The sequence below is a fragment of the Eptatretus burgeri genome, chromosome 15, assembly GCF_056783735.1.
Source record: "Eptatretus burgeri isolate ZD-2024b chromosome 15, Ebu_testis_v1, whole genome shotgun sequence".
Lineage (NCBI taxonomy): Eukaryota > Metazoa > Chordata > Myxini > Myxiniformes > Myxinidae > Eptatretus > Eptatretus burgeri.
This window is the reverse complement of record NC_140975.1, coordinates 27,690,416-27,712,483: the sequence shown is the minus strand read 5'-3', so window position 1 is coordinate 27,712,483 and position 22,068 is coordinate 27,690,416. Positions and strand designations below refer to the sequence as shown.

The 22,068-nt window shown below is 44.9% G+C and overlaps 1 protein-coding gene and 1 long non-coding RNA gene across 4 annotated transcripts in view; one reads left to right on the top strand and one right to left on the bottom strand.

Moving 5' to 3' along the window:
* Nucleotides 1–1,052, top strand: part of LOC147011798 (uncharacterized) — an 82,901-nt gene extending 81,849 nt beyond the window's left edge. Inside the window, exon 3 of the long non-coding RNA XR_015051663.1 lies at nt 635–1,052. This is a non-coding gene — a long non-coding RNA (uncharacterized LOC147011798). The remainder of the gene's footprint in view (nt 1–634) is intronic.
* GRIN2C (glutamate ionotropic receptor NMDA type subunit 2C) overlaps nt 1–22,068 on the bottom strand; it is a 316,497-nt gene that overhangs the window by 10,800 nt on the left and 283,629 nt on the right. For all 3 annotated transcript variants that reach the window (XM_085856958.1, XM_085856960.1, XM_085856959.1), the window contains 2 exons: nt 11,261–11,448; nt 436–674 (listed from right to left, as the gene is read on the bottom strand). In XM_085856958.1, the coding sequence (XP_085713084.1) occupies nt 436–674; nt 11,261–11,448 (427 nt within the window). The remainder of the gene's footprint in view (nt 1–435; nt 675–11,260; nt 11,449–22,068) is intronic.

The following is a 22,068-nucleotide window of genomic DNA, read 5'->3' as shown; positions in this document are numbered from 1 at the left end:
AAGTGTGTACCTGTGTAGAATGAGCCAAAGGTGGACAAGATTGATACAGACTAAAGGGTTTAATGGAGAAGATAGAGGCAGTAAAATCATCATGTGTGTGTGCGTGCATGTGTGCATACGTGTGAATTAAAGTTGCTGTTGTTGCTTGCTATCTCCACATGTGTGTGGGTATCAGGAGGTGGAACGGAGACCTACTAGGTCTCAAAGTATCCGTGTGTGTGTGTGTGTGTGTGTGTGTGTGTGTGTGTGTGTGTGTGTGTGTGTGTGTGTGTGTGTGCGTGTGCCTGCGTGGGCGTGAGAGAGAGAGAGAGAGAGAATTAATGTCGTTCTTAAATATGAACAGTTGTGGTGAATATTGTGAAAAATAAAACGATGAGGAAGGGAGGTCATAATTATGGAGGTATATGATGCAAGGATGGTGGATTGCATACGCACCCGACTAATGGCGAGAAGGAAGCGTATGCTTTGTGAATGTCTCCAATGCTCAGCGCGCCCCACGTGCCGATAAAAAATGTGCTCCGCGGTGAACACCAGCAAGCTCAGAACAATCGCGACGACGAGCATGTAGAAGACGCCGGCCATGTTGTCCACATCGAGTTTGCTACTCATTACCTCATTCTTCTCTTTCTTGCAGATCCCGGTCAACCAGATGGTTTCCAGCTCCTCAATCTCACCTGCAACACCAAATCGCCAGCGGTGAGTTGATGGTATAACAATATGGATATAGAACCTTCACATGGCATTACCAATGGACCATCACCAAAGAGGATCCGAGAAAAGAAATCAGAAAATCAAGGAAAACGTTCCAGGGACAGGAAGGAAGGATTTAAACCCCAGATGCCAACTGAATGCAAGTTTTAAAATGATCCTTTACTGGCACCTGAACAAAAAACTTCAAAAAGTGTGTGTGCTGATGTTATTCTTAGTAATGAGGAGGTTTGTGCAAAGTTTGTAATCTTTACCTGCCTGTCCATGTTGCAGCCACAATGCTTTTATCACCTGGGTTGCACTTTATTTTTTTGATTATTTATTAATACATGTAACGACCCATCTTTCCATCAATTAAATCAACAGCACCATCGCGAGTGTGCACGTTCATGTAAGGACCACCATGGCATATCATGTTTGCGTCCAGCTGTACGCATGCAGCTGTGATCCGTGAACGAAGATCCTGCAGGTTTTCCACCTTGATGTTGTGGACAACATCTTTGACAAACCCCCACAGAAAAAAAAATCAAGGAGGGATAGGTCTGGTGGTCGTGGGAGGCAGGCAGTTGGTCCATCTCGGCTCATCCAGCGATAAGGAAATGTTTCATTCAGCAGTTCGAACAACTACAGCCCAATGAGGGGGAGAGCCATCCTGTTGAAAAATCATATCGGGTTGCAGGTCTTCAATCTGTGGGAAGGCAAATCCTTCCATGTTCATGTAAATTGTTGAGGTCACTGTATCCTTCGCAAGGAAAAATGCAAACATGCTGAGCCGAACATGGCAAGAACTCGTGTACCACCTTGATGTCCTGCGTGCAACAAACGGAGCTCATATTGAAGTGCATTGATAGTGTGCACAAAACTTTCTGAGTTTCTGTGTCACATAAACCAAAGGGGTTGTAACATTTGTGGTTCTAAATATATTCACCACCAAAGTTGTCCGGGTCTTTTTGGGACACCCTGCAATAGTGTGTGTTTGTGTGCATGTGTACATGTGTGCGTGTTGCGGCTTACACCACCTAATTTTATTTTTTTCCCAAGCGGATGTGGACGGGCTTTGCGGGGACAGGACGGGTAGGCACTTTCTTGTTTTATATAAACCCAGAACCGGCATCATAATTGTCTCGGGTCAACTCACCATTTTAAACCATTCAACACCCCCCCCTTCCCCAACCCACCTCCTTCCTGCCTCACCGGCTCTCCTGCCAACACAAGGAAGTTACTTTGTCTCTGAGCTAGTGCATACAACCCAAAATTAAAAAAATATACAAAAACATTCATCATTTTATTACGAAAATAAATCAAACGTAAATGTGGACTCAACCAAACAAGGCCAGGATCGTGGGAGGAGGGAAAATTGACAGTGGACAGAACCATTCCAAAAGCGATACATATCCAAACCATCACCCAAATCACCTGAAACAAGTATTAAAACAATTTCAGAACCTGGATGGATTTAATCCACACCAAAACAAAATATATGTAAAACATGAAGTGTTTTATTATTTTTTTTAAATTGCAGAAACAAGAAGAATAAAAACACATCAAAAAACAAAAAGTAAAAACATAGATGGATGAAATCTCAAAAAAACAACTAAACAAGGTAGGAATAACACCACATTACAATGCCACAATATGCCACCACAATCCTCCTATGGATTAAGATCACAACATCTTTTGAGATTTTACTTTTGTTGTGCGATGTGATGGATGAAGAAAAAGAATGAACAAGAAGAACTGTAAACATTTCAACATCCATCCATCCATTGGGACCATACTCCGTGCAGAGCATTGGTGCTGCCTAAGCAGTCTCCTTCACTATTGGGCACAATCATGGATGGGTTGCCACTCCGACACAGGAAACCAGCAAGCTGGCACTCATTTTTGCTGACCTCAGAAGGTGCACACCCAACCTGGTATTAATTCAACAGCCGAGCGAAGATTTCAACATCCTGGTCCCAGAACAATCATGGAAACACAAACCAAATCCGATCCTTGAAAATGAACATATAATGCTGACATATGATAAGATGATCCCATCAAGTGTGGACATTGCAAACAAAGCATTGCATCCAGACATAATGCTCAAACACAAAAAGGAAAAGTTGGCACTGTTGATCGAGGTTTCAGTTCCCAAAGACTTTTGACTAACTGCCACAGAAATCAGGAAAATGACCAAATACCAGAATCTGAAAAATGAGGTCGAGGACTTGGAAATTGAAGAAAGTTGAAATTGTACCAGTGATAGTTGGAGCTACAGGAATGATAAATAAAACCCTTACTGAGCATTTAAAAATCATTCCGGAGAATATCACGATAAACGAGCTACAAGTGGAGGCTGTCAGAGGTTCAGTGAAGATTTTGAAAAGAGCCCTTGGAACAAGGCTCTGAGAACAAAGTTTCACGGTTTGGTTCATGAATCATGATCCTTTACCAAAAAGGAAGTGGAGATTTTGAGTTCTGGGAGAACTTCCTCCCACCTACTGAAACCAAATGGAGATAACCAATGGTAGAACCTTAATATAATCCCCAAACATATTTGCAGTCTACCTGGTTCACACACTGATCATTGTACGACCCCTTGTGCCCGTTCATAACCAATTTTGCTGTCCCTCTGTCTTCCCGTCACCCAGCAGAACCTACAAGTGTCAGAACAGTTCTAAAACACACCTGAAGACATTCCGCGGGTTAAAGGAGGTTTTTCTGGCTCAAGTCCCTGCATTGTCATTGCGAGTGTACCCCTAAGTCACTACATTCAATCCCGGAACCTCCCGACCCAGATAGGGGTACAATCGGTTGCAATGGACTATTAGTGGAAGGGCACGACTACCAATTTGAACTTTGTAAACCACATCGGTAACCTGTTGGAGCACCACACTGGGGCCCTTCCAGGCACACACCCTTTCTTATCTGTGGCCAGTGGAACCAAATTAGGTCTCCCTAATGGAAACGGGGTAAATTTGCCTGGGAGTCGTACCTCAATTTAGCATGCAAGGAAGCCAACCCAACTTGCTTCCTTGCAAACTCGTGAGCCTTTTCTAGACTCTCCTGAAGGTTGTGAGCACAATCCTCCACATACAGAGACATGACAGGAGTAAATAGACACTTTAAATTTATTTATTTCATCTGCATAAAGCAAGTATTACTCAGTGATTTGTACAAGTGTTCAAATATATATTTGCAGAAACGAGTTCCTGGGTCTTGTACGACAACGAACTATGCCTCAAACCCAGGGAGCACACTACCTTTGGGATTTTCATAGAGGACGAATCGTTGGCCAATCAGAAGGTGAAGTCAGCCAGCATCAGATAGCTCAGAACCTTGGCATTCCACTTTGTACGGTCAATCAGGTGATTGTGAAATTCACCAGTGAAGGCAAGGAATCCACAGCTTCCTGTTCTGTCCCCTCAGAAAGGTATCTTCGAGCTGTCAAGCGGTCCATTGAGAAAACTCCCCATTGCAAGGTAGCAGATGTTGCAGAGGAGGTCCAAGTGAGCTCAAGAACTGCCGTGCGGTACCGTCATCAACTGGGTTACTATGGGAGAGCAGCTTGGGGAAAACCTCTTCTTAGACCAGCGAACATTCAAAGGAGAAAGAAGTGGGCTGACGAGATGGCCAACAGACCTTTGGAGTTTTGGCAAACTGTCATTTTTTCAGATGAGTCCCAATTTGCTCAATTTTCTGACAGTGGACATGTATGGGTCTGGAGACTTCCCAGTCAAGAATTCTCTGAACTGATTGCAGCCAACTGTAAAACATGGTGGTTTTTCAGTGATGGTGTGGGGAGCAATCTGGAGTGCTGGTCTGTCAGAGCTTGTGAAGTGTGTTGGCAACATCAACTCTACGATATACATTTCTATCCTTGAGGATGGACTTCGCCCCGACATCTCCACTGGTCAGATGGTCAAAAACAACACACTGTTCATGGAAGATGAAGCTCTATGCCACACTCCAAAACATCCCAAAGAATGGCAGGACAGAAATGGGACCAAGCGACTTCCATGGCCAAGCCAGTCTCCTGACATGAATCCCATTGAACACCTCTGGGCCGTATTGGATCGAGCTGTGCTGAAAAAGTCCAGGAAACCAACATCACGGACAGAATTCCTAAACCTTTTGCATGAAGCCTGGGCAGAAATCCCACAAGAGAAAATTTCAGAACTCATTAGTTCTATGCCTGTAAGAGTAAAAGCGTTGAAATCTGCAAATGGCAAGTCTACCAAATATTAGTGTATGTATTAAAATGGATCAAATGTACTTCAAATGTTGAATAAATAAATTCTTTTAAAATCATGGTGTCTATTTACTTCTGTCATGTCTCTGTTGGTCCTTTGAGGTGTCTCTGGCGGTGGGCCGAACAACAAATCTATGGGGACCCACATTACCCGACCAAACATCAGCCGGGCCAGAGTGCAGCATGTGGCTTCATGCCATGTAGACCGATAAGCCATCAAGACAAATTGGAGATGGTCGTCCCAGTCCTGTTGGTGATGGGAGGTGAAAAGCGTGAGTAGTGTTCTGTTAAACCGCTCCACCATCCCATCCGACTGTGGTCTAAGGGGAGTTGTTCGAGTTTTGTTGATCTGCAGGAACTGACATACTGAACACAGGAACTCCAACTCGAAGTTCCACCCCTGGTCCATGTGCAGCTCCTGTGGTGTACTGAAGCAGGTGAAGATCTCCTCCACTAGCACTTGGGCAACCAGCTGTGCTTCCTCTGGTCACTAAGTAAAGGGTAAGTGGGTAAGCCTCCGGTCACTTAGTACAGTAGTCCATTGCCACCATGTTGTACCCATTCCCTCGGCGAGTGATTGGCAGGGGTCAACCAGATCGACTGCCACCCGTTAAAGTGGTGCTCCCACATTATATACCTGGAGCGGGGCCTTGAATATGCATGGGGGCCCTTTCTTACCTCGGCAGAGGTCACACGATCTGAATAAATTTTGGATATCTGTGCCCGAATTCACCCAATAGAACCTCTGCTTCAATTTTGCCAAGGTTTTGGTCACACACAAATGTCCCATTGGCTTGGTCCCATGTACGTGCCCCATCACCACAACTTTTAATTTGGAAGGCACCACCAACAACCAGGAAGCATTTTCACTTGAAGGAATCTCACACCCCAATACAAAATGCCAGATTCCAAATGAAGCATCTGCCATTGCACCCAATAGGCTTTTACCTGAGCCCCAAGCAGAGATATTTCTTCCCACAAAGGCTGTTTTCCACCTTCCAGCCAAATACACAGATGGCCCAAAACAGGGTCCTACGTGTGTTCCTTCTTCCAAGCAACAGTAACAAATTCAGGAGGTAGTTGTGGTAAGGTCTGACAGGTCACTCTCACTGCAAAAAGGCATGCATCAATTCGCTCCTGTCCAATCAAATCCTTTTTTTTCCTGTAGTTCACAAAATTTAAATTGTTGTTCACAACAAGGTGGCTGAGAGAGGGCATCTGCATTGGCATGTACTTTGCCGGGTCGATGTTGCACAATAAAATTGAACTGCTGCAGCTTCTCAAGTCACCTTGTAAGTTGGCCCTCCGGTTCCATCAACCGAAGGAGCCATTGCAAGAAGGCATGATCCACCCGGATTACAAACTCTCTCCCATTTAGGTAATGATGAAAGTATCCAACTGCAGACATTAAGGCCATAATTATTTGCGAGTAACACAATAATTTTTGTCAGGCATTGACAGAGCCCTACTATAATAAGCAATCACTCGTTTGACTCCTTATTGGACCTGAGATAGCACCGCACCCAATCCTCTCTGGCTTGCATCTGTGCCAAGGATGTACTGGCCAGCCTCTGTTAGAAACAACAAAACTGGGGCTTCCATCTGATGTTGTTTTAGTTGATTGAATGCCTCAGTGCAGTTTTCTGACCATACAAATTTAGCTCTCTTCTTCGTCAATTGGTGCAATGGTCTTGCAATATTTGCGAAATTTGCTACAAATTCCTTGAGTAAGCGCAGAAGCCTCTAACCTTTGACTTCTCTTACATTTTTGGGGTGGGCCACTTTTTTACTTGCAGCACCTTCATTGGGTCAGTGGCCACACCATTCACACTAATTATGTGACCCAGGTAAATAACTTCCTTCCGAAAAAATTCACATTTCCCAGGGTTCAATTTCAACCCGGCTCCCCTCAATCGCTTCAAAACCTCGACCAAATGTCAAGCTGCTTGCTCAAATGTGTCAACGAGCGCTCTTGGCAATCATGTCAACGAGGGCACTTTGCGATCATGTAAACGAGCGCACTTGGCGATCATGTAAACGAGCGCACTTGGTGATCATGTCAGTGAGCACACTTGGTGATCATGTGAGAGAGTGCTCTTGGTTATCATGTCAGCGAGTGCTCTTGGTGATCATGTCAGTGAGCACGCTTGGTTCATCATGTCAGCGAGTGCTCTTGGTAATCATGTCAGCGAGTGCTCTTGGTGATCATGTCAGCGGGTGCTCTTGGTGATCATGTCAGTGAGCACACTTGGTGATCATGTGAGAGAGTGCTCTTGGTTATCATGTCAGCCAGTGCTCTTGGTGATCATGTCAGTGAGCACGCTTGGTTCATCATGTCAGCGAGTGCTCTTGGTAATCATGTCAGCGAGTGCTCTTGGTGATCATGTCAGCGGGTGCTCTTGGTGATCATGTCAGTGAGCACACTTGGTGATCATGTCAGCGAGCGCTCTTGGTAATCATGTCAGTGAGTGCTCTTGGTGATCATGTCAGTGAGCACACTTGGTGATCATGTCAGAGAGTGCTCTTGGTAATCATGTCAGCGAGTGCTCTTGGTGATCATGTCAGTGAGCACGCTTGGTGATCATGTCAGCGAGCGCTCTTGGTAATCATGTCAGCGAGTGCTCTTGGTGATCATGTCAGCGAGTGCTCTTGGTGATCATGTCAGCGGGTGCTCTTGGTGATCATGTCAGTGAGCACACTTGGTGATCATGTGAGAGAGTGCTCTTGGTTATCATGTCAGCGAGTGCTCTTGGTGATCATGTCAGTGAGCACGCTTGGTTCATCATGTCAGCGAGTGCTCTTGGTAATCATGTCAGCGAGTGCTCTTGGTGATCATGTCAGCGGGTGCTCTTGGTGATCATGTCAGTGAGCACACTTGGTGATCATGTGAGAGAGTGCTCTTGGTGATCACGTCAGTGAGCACACTTGGTTATCATATCAGTGAGCACGCTTGGTGCATCATGTCAGCGAGCGCTCTTGGTAATCATGTCAGCGAGTGCCCTTGGTGATCATGTCAGTGAGCACACTTGGTTATCATATCAGTGAGCACGCTTGGTTCATCATGTCAGCGAGCGCTCTTGGTAATCATGTCAGCGAGTGCTCTTGGTGATCATGTCAGTGAGCACGCTTGGTGATCATGTCAGCGAGCGCTCTTGGTAATCATGTCAGCGAGTGCTCTTGGTGATCATGTCAGTGAGCACACTTGGTGATCATGTCAGAGAGTGCTCTTGGTAATAATGTCAGCGAGTGCTCTTGGTAATCATGTCAGTGAGCACGCTTAGTGATCATGTCAGTGAGCATGCTTGCTGATCATGTCAGTGAGCACGCTTGGTGATCATGTCAGTGAGCGCTCTTGACGATCATCAAATGATCCCATTGTTTTGAGGTTAATGAACCATCTTACTCTCTAGGTGTATTGCGAATTTACTTAAACACCTCGCGGGAAAAACTCAACATGGATTACGCAATTGCACTGAGTTTGTAGAATGTGTAACATGAATTACAATTGATCCACACAAAACGATGGTATCATTTGATGTCATCTCTTGTTTAACAATGTGCCCATGGCACTGTCGGTTGAGGTCGCTGAACAGCGTTTAATGGACAATGAATGCTGGAAACAGGTCATGAGTACACTGAATGCCAAAGATGTAGGCAAACTGCTTAGAGTATGCCTTTAATCTACTTATTTTGTCTTTGGCGGGGTCTACTTAGGCAGGTTTTCGACACTGCTGTGGCTCCCCAGTTTTGGTTGTAGAAGCTCACATGGTAATGGAGGAGTTGGAGACATGTGTCACTTCATCCCTTCCATTGCCTCTTCACATCTGGTTTCATTATGTTGATGACAACTTTGTCATCTGCTCCAGCAAGGCTGTGGATAATATCCAACAAAGCATCAACGGAATATTCCCAACCATCAATTTCACTCGTGGTGAGAAACTAAACAGATGCCTTCCTTTTCTTGACACCATCATGACAAGGAGCCTCAATGGAACCCGAAAAAAAACTATGGAGTACAGAAAACCTATGCAGACTGACCGTTACCTCGACTTTGAGTCTTGCCTCCTGATGTACCACAAATGGGTGGTGATAGATTTATGAAAAGAGTTCGAGATCTAACATCTACAATGTCGGGTAAGAGGATGAAAATGAAACATCTTCGGTGGGTTTAAAGGCCAATGGCTATCTATGATCATTTATGTCCGAAAACCAGGACCAGAGGCTTGGGAGACCCCGCAGGAACAATCTAAAAGCCTCTCTGTGTTACTTTTCATACCTGGTGTGACTCAAAGGATTGGCAAAGTATTGAGGTCATCAGGAATAAGGGTAAATTTTTGACCTGCGTACACAATCCGACAGGCCCCGGGCAATGTCAAAAATAAATTGGCTAAGAATGACTGGGCAGGCATGGTTTATCATGTTATATGCATCTGTGAAGTGGAACATGTGGGAGAGACAGGCAGAACTCTGGGCGAACGCATTAAAGAGCATTGTAAAGGCTTTGATTGAAACCACCCTGAAAGGTCTATCATTTCCACTAATCATGGTCTTAGGACTCGGCTCGTCATACCCCCTTATGCTTTAATGTCAGCATCTTGGTTGCAACCCAAACCAGGCCAGGAGACAGATGTTGGAGACATGGCACAGAGCGAAATGAAGCTCACCTTTCACGAAGGAAAATAACCTTGCCACAGGCTTACACACCACTCCTACATGTGAGTAGCAATGTGATTACTCCCTGCACAACTTTAAAGAAATGAAGGCACACACAACAAAACATAACGTACCTATTAAGAGTCATGGGGAAAACAGACTCACCATTGGCTAGTTGATCTCCAGTTAGTATTGGCTGGCAGTTTTGAGATTTTGCAACACAGCTCAAGAATTGGTTGTCCAATTCAACCTCCCCCCACCCCCCCCCATATATATACACACATACACCACTACAATACAACACACACACACACACACACGCAAACCTACCCCCACAAAAATGATGTCACTTTTGTGTAGTTATCACGAGACAACCTTTTATTGTTTGTACTTCGTTGGAAGGTTTTATGTATTTTCCACAGGGATGTCCTGTGTAATTCTGCAGTGGGAAGGCAAACAAAGCCATGACGTCTGAATGACCTTTTCATTGTTTTTCCTCCTGAATTAACATCCCCAATGTATACAGATGCAAAAAAAAAATATCACATTCAAATTCCCAACCGTTTAATTATTAAGAGAGTGGCAACATCAGGTGATAATGCAACAATACTTTGTTAATACACGATTTCACACCAATAGGTAATAAAGATAATAACAAGCATTGAACATATTCTCAAGACAGTCAAGTGAATGCAATATGTCTCTTTCATGCCCCCCCACCCCAAACCTCTTCCATTAAATTTAACCCTAATAACACAATCTTGATAAGAAGACACCAGACCAATGTCTACCTGCTCATATTTTTCCATAGAGGTGGTTAGGTATTTTGTGCTATGTCTTGTCAACATTGGTAAAAAGAAAATAATATCTTGGCATGCCAAAAACCTTCTTCACAACAGATTTTGAACTTTGACCTTCGTTAAAGCAAAAGGAAGACACCAGACCAATGTCTACCTGCTTTCGTCTGGAGGGGAAGTCAGTTTGCTAATCCTTGTCTGCTTTGGTGGAAATCGAGGCATGACAGAGGCACCAGTTTTGACCTTTAACCCTTGTATAATCTAAAAAACGACACAAATCCCAAAAAAATTATATTCATCTTTATCGGGACTATTTGGATGTTTCTCTCTGTGTTTCTCCTTTGAGCGCTTGAAATTGGAACAAGGGTTTGGGGTCTGGGTTTGATTGGACTCAGGTACATCAATGGCCAAATTTAAAGAGGATTATCTCAGAAATTAAGGAATGGTCTCTGATTGCAATTTGTGGAAATAAATAAAAACAAGAAAGAAAGAAAGAAAGAAAGAGGAAAAACAATGTCTTCCCTTCCTATAGGAAGTGAGACAATTATGCTTCTGTCAATAAAGAGTATTTGATGAGAACAGGAGAAAAGAAATTAATGCCGTCAGCCTTGAAACTGAAATCTGTACTGAAGATATTTCACACTACCCTATCACACCTGCCTACATTGACTGTTCTCACCTTGATGGGTCTTCATTCTCACCATCATGTGAGGGACAGAGGATGTAATTTGCATTGTGTGATATCCACAGCCTTATTACAAAGACTTGAAGGACAATACTTCAAACTTTTAGAAGCCTAAACGAAATTGTGCGAGGAAATTTCACGAAAAGAGGAAAATGGAAGTAAAGAAAAGTGACTTTTTCTTACCGTCCCCAAGGAATTTTAGCAAAGCGAGGTCGATGCTTCTCTTCCACTTGGATCCCTTCTGCATAGCTATTCCATATCCCGCAGTGGCAAACACCTTCCCACTGCCAATGGTAACCAGCTTGCAGCCTTCGTCTTTCCCTGCCATGTAGTTCAGCACTGCCGCGTCGTAGATGAAAGCATCCAGCTTCCTGTGACAAGGGGTTTTGACCATGTAGGTGTGTGAACCGTAACAGAGCCCATCAGAGGGTCTTTGCCTCCAGTCAACATGACTGGCATCAGAAACAACAAAGGGTTGTGCTTGCTGTGATAGAAACTAAAAAGTAGGACAGACATCAACCAACAGGACAGGTAAACATCAGCATAAGGCTGCAGGAATGAACAGGTTAACTGTGCTCTGGCAATCTGTTTCTATATTGGTTGGGTCCTTCACTGTTCTCAACCCAAGCCGGTCGTGATTTGTGGGTTACAATTAAATATTTACTCTCCTTCTTTCTGAGGAAATCAAGGGAGTGTGAACCTTAACGAAACCTTTTCATCACAAAACACTGAGCCGAGTGTTCTGAGCAAGGATGAAGTACAGACCAAAGTATATCCACAAGAAAAATACATTCTTGGGCAACATTTGCACTAAGCTGCATGAGCTTTTGCTTGTTTTGCAGGGGATATGCCATTTGTGTTGCTTCCTTTCCTTCCTTTTAAGTGCTGCTTCATCAGGATGAAGATTACCGCACTGCGGCAAACATTGAGACTTTGGTCGTCTTTTGGGTCATGCGGCCTTTGTAAACTTTTTTTGTGAATTACTGAAAAAAAAAGGCCAAAAATTAATTAGATGCACCAATGATAATATTTGGAGTTTCAATATTCAAGATTATGGAACAGGACGATTACTACTACTACTACTTATTTATCAGCCTTAATTATTCCCACATTCTTCTTGGCTCAAATCTTTCATGAACTGGCTGGTCAGGCCTTTGAATGAAGGTGGCAGGAACTTGTAGTTTACTTAAGATGTCAGTGATAACTCGCTTACACTTCAACAAAGACTTCACGTGAGATCTATAAAATCCACCAACGACCAGATGGGTGCTCCAGTTTAATGTCCATCTGTTGAACGGAGCACACATTGATGCCTCTTCCTGTCTGCATAACAACAGAGTGACAGCTTATAGCTGGGGTGAGAGCAAGAGTCAAACGCAAGTGAGGAAGCTCCAAGGCAAATGTGCATACCTCCAGGTTATCCTGACAGCCATATTCAAAAATTCTGGATCAGAATGTAATTTGAAATGCAACAAAAATGAGAAAGTGGAATAAACAGACAAGCTCACAATGTGAAACAAACCTGAGAAGTTAAGGATAGAGTAATAGATCGTCTCTAAAGTTCGACTGCATGAATTGCAATTCCAAACGTGCAGCCAGTTTCTAATTTCTAGCACATCTTCCCAAATGACTCTGTGACTTTGGAAAAAGTCAACGACGCTCACAGTTCTCATATTAATTTCAAAGATGGTTTATCACACAGGAAATCTGAGATCAAACACGTAATGTACCGTGAGACTGAGAGATAGATTTCTACAAATTAACTGCACGACCCTCTCTCGCTGTAAGAATATACAGTGGTAAACACGTACGTTTATCATTGCTGAAAGCTTTTTATCAGATTGCTTTTGGTGTGCTTACAAAAAGAAAACCTTGCACTTGCGGTCTTCATGACAAATCGGTCAAATTGCATGAGATTACATCCCAGGCATGATGGGATAGCTTGAGTATTTCCATAAAAAAATATCACCCTTGTGTATAAAACTTTCCATTTGTATGCAAAATAAAAGTTGAGATGAAGTGTACAAAAGCACGTCTATTTCAGGAGATATCTACTCATTTCTATGCATAGACAGCAACAGATTTATCTCAAGGCGGTGGATAAAGTATCGTAACCATTTTGTGTTCAGTGTCAGAGCATGGTGCAAGGTCTTTGACAAAACAGCTCTATTTGCAGGTACGGTCATGGCCTAGTAGTGAGGATACCCACGGACTGGGATCCTGGAGGTTGTGGGTTCAGATCCATATGACGGTTAAAGCATTTAGGTTTTGGATTCTAATCTTCAGGGAGTTTAGCCAGTTTCAGGAGAACTGAGAAAGGAGAAAATTACAAAAGGAGGAGCTGATAGAGATGTTTAAGATAATGAAGGGTGTGGACAAGATGGGTGCAGAGCAGTTTTTTTCAGCTGAATGGACAGTGTTTGGACCAGGGGTCTTATCCTGAGGGTAAAGAAGATGAGAGTTGAGACAGTTTTAAGGCAGAGATATTTCGGTTAGAGTAGTTCATACATGGAATAGTCTCCCGAGAAAGGTAGTGGCAGCAGAGGGGTTAGATAGGTTTAAATTGGGATTATATAGGTACCTGGATGCATTGGAGATAGAGGGGTACAGGAATATTGGCAGGACTTGCAGGTAGCTTTAAGTGAATGGGTGATGGTTCCTGGGGTTGGTGTAGCACAGGCACGATGGGCTGAATGGCTTCCTCCTGCACCAAAGTTACTTGTGCGTTACTGTCAAATCATTAAAACAGTCAGTAAAAACCCAGTTGGCTAATTAACGACCTTGAGGGTGAGGTTAATTTGATGATGTTCAGTGTACGGATAATATGTCTCCCCTATTGGTTCACGAAAAAATATTTTCACGAAAAATATAGGTGACCACTATATTCGTTATTGTTGTGTGTCTGTCTGTCTGTCTGTCTGTCTGTCTGTCTGTTCTGAGCATAGCTCTGTGGGTTTTAATCCGATCCTGATGAAATTTTGGTGGGAGGTTTATATCATGATCTCGTTGTGTTTGACCGGAAAATGGGCGTGGTGCGCCCATAATGGACGGAGACACGCCCAAAAAACGTGTTTTAGGGGGTAGCCGATTTCAATTGCATCTTCGACTAGGGGTTTGGTCGAATCTGACAGGGGTTTCAGTATTTGGTTAGCCCAATGGCACCTGCATAGCCCCACAGAGCTCGATTTTTCATTTTCGGCCCAAGGTCAAGGTCACAAGGTCACGAACTTATAAAATTGTGATTTTGACATAAAAAATTTCTCCTCCGAGGGGTTTGTCGAATCTGGCAGGGTTTCGGTATTTGGTTAGCCCAATGGCACCTGCATAGCCCCACGGAGCTCGATTTTTCATTTTAGTCCCAAGGTCAAGGTCACAAGGTCATGAACTTAGAAAATTTCGAATTTTGACATAAAATCAGACGACCGCCCAAACTTTGAGAGCTAGGATGACAATATTTTTATGCATAATTTTGAGGTCATTCCCCACCTAAAGTCTTGAAACCATTTTTCTCTATCTCGAACACCTTGCCCGTGGCGCCCCCTTCAAGTTTGTTTTTACGCTGATTTCATCAAAGTATGGATAATCCGAGGAGTGTGAAATGCCATATAGCCGATATGACGTTATATTGTTCCTGGAATGTTCCAGAGGAAGTTTTGCACCAAAGGTCATAATCCTTGACCTTTGACCTTTAAAGTTCACAAAGGTCAAATTTTCAAAGTTGTGGGAATCGAACCGGGTTTTCGACCTTATTCGACGAACTAACTCCATTAAGCTATAGCACGTATCCTGCTTCCTTATTTTAATGTCCAAAACATTGTTTTGTGACCTTTAAAGGTTATGCAAAGGTCAAATTTTTAAAGTTGGTGAACGAAACCGGGTTTTCAACATTTTGCAGCTAATAGCCTGTCACTCGTACCACATCATGTTGATCATTTTTATAACTTGGTCAAACATTATCACATTGTCTCATCCTTGACTTCTGAAACAATCTACATCATCAAATACTGCTCGTGAACATCGTCGTCTTCAGAATTGTTGCATATGTGAAGCCTGGTGTTGGTTTAACAGTTAAGGTTGCTGGTTTAATATCTTCAGGTCTTGAGTTTGATCCTCTGTTGAGCCATTTAAAAAACACCAGTGGGTTGACTCAGCCTGAAATCCTTCTGAGGTCGGCAAAATGAGTACCAGCTTACTTGGGTAATAAGCCATTCGAGTATCCTGTGTCGGAGAGGTGACCTGTCCTGGATTGTACTCCTTAGCCAAACAAAATTACCTCGGCAGCCCAATGCGCCTCACGGCATGAAAAAATGTTTATTACCTCTGCCACCGAAGGTGGATGGAGGTTATGTTTTCACCCCTGTCTGCCTGTCTGTCTGATTGTTTGTTTGTTTGTCTGTTTGTGAACAAATTATCTCAAAAAGTTGTGGACACATTTGGACAAAATTTGGTGTAGAGCTTGGGTGTGACACCGACGAAATGATCAGATTTTGGTGAAGATCGGGATCCGGATCTGGATCCGAGAATTTTTAAAGTGATTTTTCACCATTGAGAGATAGGCCAAAAATGACGTATAGCATGATATCTCAAAAAGTTGTTGACAGATTTGCACAAAATGTGGTGGGCAGGTGGGGAATGTAACAAGGTAGAAATGATTCGATTGTGGTAAAGATCTGGATCCAGATCCGAGAATTTTTTTCAGTGATTTTTCATCATTGAGTGACAGGGCTAAATGATATACAGTATAGCACGATATCTCAAAACACTATGGACGGATTCGGACGAAACTTGGTGGATGAGGTGGTTAGGTGACAAGAACAAGGCAATTCATTTTAGTTCAGGTCCGAATCCAGATCCGGACGTTCAGTGGGATACAAAACGTAAACTATGAGCCTGGCAAAGGTATGTACTCTACCGAGTGCCCTTCTAGTTATATATATATATATATATATATATATATATATATATATATATATATATATATATATATATATATATATATATATATATATATATATATATTGTATACGTGATCAGGATTTAAGCTGGGTGTTGGCTTAATGATTATGGTGGTGGGACTGAGGATCCAAGGATCCTGAGTTCAAATCCCACTCGGCTGTTGACTTAATACCAGGTGGAGTTGACTCTGCCTGTCATCCTTCCGAGGTCAGCAAAATAAGTATAAGGTCCGAGGCATCTTTTGAGGATCATCACCAAGCCCCGTCAACCAAGGTTCAAACTGTAGCTTCAAACTGTAGTTCATTTGTCATAATATTCCCAAGGATGGTTTAAAAAAATCCCTGTAAGGTTCTTCCTCATCATTCCCATTGCTCCAATTCTCACTGGTACAATTCAGGGTGTGTGTGCATGCCTGCATGCTTGGTTACAGGCACCATGGTGGCAAATTTTCATCCAATATCTTGGAGGTTTCAACTTTTAACCTCAGCATCATATGAGCGAAAAAGTTTTCCTTTGGCCTCGTGACTGTTTTGAAAGCAATTCGATGTTTTGTATGATGTGGTGTGCTTTACAAAGGTTAAAAGGTTTCTCTTTGAGAGTTTCAAAGCAAAATGCATTTGATAACACCATATTTCCAAGCCATTCGCCGCATTAACGTGTTTTCTCAATGAGAGCCAATTTTTTTTTCCACCTGTCACATGACGATTGTGTGTGTGTGTGTGTGTGTGTGTGTGTGTGTGTGTGTGTGTGTGTGTGTGTGTGTGTGTGTGTGTGTGTGTGTGTGTTGTTCATAAAGCATAACACATTCTCTGCTAATTCCCTTACTCCCACTACCCCCATCTCTATATCTATATATATATATATATATATATATATATATATATATATATATATATATATATATATATATATATATATATATATATATATATATATATATATATATCTCTCTCTCTCTCTCTCTCTCTCTCTCTCTCTCTCTCTCTCTCTCTCTCTCTCTCTCTCTCTCTCTCTCTCTCTCTCTCTGTGTCTGTCCCATCCTCGCTCCACCCCTCCCAATACAGTGCAGCAACGTCCTCCCCACCTCCATCTCTCTCTCTCTGGACAGCTTGGTTTCGGACACTTCAAGGTGGTGTTTGCCTCTGAAAGATCCGGGCGGTGTTTGTCTCTGGACACGTCAGGACGGTGTATCTCTCCAGACATGTCAGGGCGGTGTTTGTCTCCAGACATGTCAGGGTGGTGTTTGTCTCCAGACGCATCAGGATGGTAGATGTTTCAGGACACGTCAGGGCGTTGTTTATCTCTGGACGCGTCCGGGCAGTGTTTGTCTCCAGACGTATCGGGGAGGTGTTTGTCTTCGTACGTGTCGAGGCGGTGCTTGTCTCTGGATGTATCGGGGTGGTGGCTGTCTCAGGACGCATCATGGCGGTGGTTGTCTCTGTATGCATCAGGGCAGTGTTTGTCTCTGGACGCATCGGGACTCTGGTTGTCTCTGGATGCGTCGGGGTGGTGTTCGTCTCCAGACGCGTCGGCGATGTTTTTGTCTCCGGATGCGTCTGGGTGGTGTTTGTCTCCGGACGCGTTGGGGCGGTGTTTGTATCCGGACGCGTCAGGGCAGTGTTTGTCTCTGGACGCGTCAGTGCGGTGTTTGTCTCCGGACGCGTCAGGGCGGTGTTTGTCTCCAGATGCGTCAGGGCGGTTTGGATGCGTCAGGGTGGTGTTTGTCTCTGGACGCGTCAGAATGGTGTTTGTCTCCGGATGCATCAGGGCGGTGTTTGTCTCTGGACGTGTAAGGGCGGTGTTTGTCTCCAGACGCGTCAGGGTGGTGTTTGTCTCCGGACGCATCAGGGCGGTGTTTGTCTTTGGACGCGTCAAGGCGGTGTTTGTCTTTGGACGCGTCAGGGTGGTGTTTGTCTCTGGATGAGTCAGGGCGGTGTATGCCTCTGGACCGTCAGGGTGGTGTTTGCCTCTGGACGCGTCAGGGCGGTGTTTGCCTCTGGACGCGTCAGAGTGGTGTTTGTCTCCGGACGCATCAGGGCGGTGTTTGTCTCTGGATGTGTAAGGGCAGTGTTTGTCTCCGGACGCATCAGGGCGGTGTTTGTCTCCGGACGCGTCAGGGCGGTGTTTGTCTCCAGATGCGTCAGGGCGGTTTGGATGCGTCAGGGTGGTGTTTGTCTCTGGACGCGTCAGAATGGTGTTTGTCTCCGGATGCATCAGGGCGGTGTTTGTCTCTGGACGTGTAAGGGCGGTGTTTGTCTCCAGACGCGTCAGGGTGGTGTTTGTCTCCGGACGCATCAGGGCGGTGTTTGTCTTTGGACGCGTCAAGGCGGTGTTTGTCTTTGGACGCGTCAGGGTGGTGTTTGTCTCTGGATGAGTCAGGGCGGTGTATGCCTCTGGACCGTCAGGGTGGTGTTTGCCTCTGGACGCGTCAGGGCGGTGTTTGCCTCTGGACGCGTCAGAGTGGTGTTTGTCTCCGGACGCATCAGGGCGGTGTTTGTCTCTGGATGTGTAAGGGCAGTGTTTGTCTCCGGACGCATAAGGGCGGTGTTTGTCTCTGGACGCGTCAGGGTGGTGTTTGCCTCTGGATGCATCAGGGCGGTGTTTGCCTCTGGATGCATACGGGCGGTGTTCGTCTCCGGATGCGTCTGGGCAGTGTTTGTTTCGAGAAACGTCCAGGCGGTGTTTTTCTATGGACGCATCGAGGCGGTGTTTGTCTCCAGAAGCGCATGGGCGGTGTTTGTCTCCAGACGCGTCTGGCCGGTGTTTGTCTCTGGACGCGCCCAGGTGGTGTTTCTTTGTGGATGGGTGGTGCCAGTCTTTGTCTCCGGACGGGTCGGGGTGGTGTTTGTCTCCGGACACATCAGGGCGGTGTCTGGCTCTGGATGTATTGGGGCAGTGTTTGGTTCCGTACGCGTCAGGGCGGTGTTTGGCTCCGTACGCGTCAGGGCGGTGTTCGGCTCCATACGCATCGAGGCGGTGTTTGTCTCCAGAAGCGCATGGGCGGTGTTTGTCTGCAGACGCGTCTGGCCAGTGTTTGTCTCCGGACACGTCCAGGCGGTGTTTCTCTCCGGATGCCTCGGGGGCGGGGATGGGGGGGTGGCTAGGGGTGCTTGTCTCTGGACACGTCAGGGTGGTGTCTGGCTCCAAACACTTAGGGGCAGTGTTTGGCTCCGGACGCGTCGTGGCAGTGTTTGCTCCAGACGCTTCGGGCTTATGTTTGGCTCCAGATGCGTCAGCGCAGTGTTTTGCTCCGGACGCGTCAGGGCGGTGTTTGGCTCCAAACATGTCAGGGTGGTGTTTGGCTCCAGACTTGTCGGGGCAGTGTTTGACTCTGGATGCATCGGGGCAGTGTTTGGTTCTGGATGCGTCGGGCAGTGTTTGGCTCCAGACGAGTTTGGGCAATGCTTGGCTCCACACGAGTCCGGAGTGCTAAGAGCACAAACCAATATCTGGAAGAGCTGAGACTTCAAACCAACATCTGAAGGAGCTCAGAGAAGAAACCATCATCTGGAAGAGTTGAGACTTCAAACCACCATCTGGAAGTGCTGAGAACACAAAACAATATCTGGAAGAGTTAAGAGCACAAATCAATATCCAGAAGAGCTGACACTTCAAACTAACATCTGGAAGAGCTGAGACTTCAAACCAATATCTGGAAGAGCTGAGAGTTCAACCCAATATCTGGAAAAGCTGAGACTTCAAACCAATATCTATAAGAGCTGAGACTTCAAAGCAATATCTCGAAGAGTTGAGACTTCAATGCAATATCTGGAAGAGCTGAGACTTTAAAACAATATCTGGAAGAGTTGAGATTTCAAACCGCCATCTGGAAGTGCTGAGAACAAAAACCAATATCTAGAGGAGCTCCGACTTCAGATGAACATCTTAAAGAGCTCAGAGCACAAACTGATATCCTGAGCAGAATGTTCATGTGAAAGACCAATAACAAGTGCATCACACACTCGAGCAGAACGCATCAAAAGTTTCGACCAAAGAATGGCCTCCATCAGGAGATATGCAAACAAAGATTATAAACACGCCCCTGTGTGCATCATCATTAATTTTGCTTATTAATACATTTTGCAGTTGTCACATGTGGATCCTCAAAACGAATAATAACTTTTATGTTACATTGAAGTAAAGGTTTAAATGCAAAAGAGAATTTTTTTTGCAAAGTGAAAACATTCAAGGTCAGGCTCAACATAAACGTTCATTCATTACGACTGAACAAACATTCGGATTTCTCTCGCATTCGGTTGCTGTGACATCTGTTAAATCGACGAGAACCTGCGCACAATTCACTTGGTAGCCTCTGTTCCACTCAGACATTAAGTACAGCAAGAATTCGAACAGAAAAGATTTGGCAGAAGTATAAATTAGACACACAACTATACGTCCTATCACAACACCAGCGGCTACGTAATTGCCATGAGTGTAATTGCTGTTGTTACACACATTCAAAGGCTCTTTCATTGAAAGCACAATAAGGAGACCATCGCGAAAATTTACCTTCTTCTATTCACTCCTACCCGATATTAAACAACATATTACTGCACTAGCAAATACCACCCGTTGCTTTGCTGAAGGATATAGTAAAGGGGGGAGGGAGAAAATGATGGGGAAAGAGCGAGTGAGGGGAGGGGGGAGAGTGAAGAGATTGGGGGGGAAGGAGAGAGGAAGGAGGGGAAGCAAGGAGGGGTGGGGGAAGGGAAGACAGTATGAGGTGAGAGGAAGGGACAGCAGACGTGGAGTGGAGTATTGATTACGATTTATATTGTCTCATCAAAATGATTCTGTATAGAATAACAGTGAAGATGGAAACAAAATAATGTCTGAAATCCATTTTTTACCAGTCATACAATAAACACGGTCCAGAGACAAACTCTAGTTTGGAGACAAAACTCCCAGCCACACATAAATACTGCCTGGATGCGTCTGGAGCCAAGCTGTCTGGAGACAAACACTGTCCAGACGTGTCCAGAGCCAAGCTGGCTAGAGACAAACACTGCTCGGAAACGTCCAGAGACAAACACTGCTCGGAAACGTCCGGAGACAAACACTGCTCGGAAACGTCCAGAGACAAACACTGCTCGGAAACGTCCAGAGACAAACACTGCTCGGAAACGTCCGGAGGCAAACACTGCTCGGAAACGTCCGGAGGCAAACACTGCTCGGAAACGTCCGGAGGCAAACACTGCTCAGAAACGTCCGGAGACAAACAATGCTCAGAAACGTCCGGAGACAAACCCTGCTCGGAAATGTCCGGAGACAAACCCTGCTCGGAAACGTCCGGAGACAAACACTGCTCAGAAACGTCCGGAGACAAACCCTGCCCAAACACATTCGAAGATAAACACCGTTCAGATATGTCGAAAGCGGGAAAGTGGGAAAGAGGGGGGAGAGAGAGAGAAGAAGAGAAGAAGAGAAGGAGAGAGGGAAAGAGAGGGAAAGAGGGGGGAGAGAGAGAGAGGAAGAGAGAGAGGGAAAGAGGGGGGAGAGAGGAAGAGGGAAAGAGGGGGGAGAGAGGAAGAGGGAGGAAGAGGGAGGAAGAGGGAGGAAGAGGGAGGAAGAGAGAGGAAGAGAGAGGAAGAGAGAGGAAGAGAGAGGAAGAGAGAGGAAGAGAGAGGAAGAGAGAGGGATAGAGAGAAGAAATAATGTTATGCTTTATGGACAACACACACACACACATACCAACACGCAGAAACACACACACACAGACGCACAGACAGACAGACAGACACACACACACACGGTTGACCGATATCGGCAATTTTTTGGGAATCGGCAGGTTGGAGTCAGTTTGATAACCGACAACAGTACTTACTGTATACAACTCAAAATCCTTGAGTAGCTTTCACCAAAAAACAACGTTTCAGGGATATGTTCACAAATATTAATCTTTATAAAGAGCTGCGAGTGACGGGTGGGAAAAAAATTGGCTCGGTAATTTAGAATACACGTTACTACGGCAAACGGCTTGGAAATCGGGTGTTATTTCACAACAACTCGCTCAGGGTAACGGAGCATGGACCACT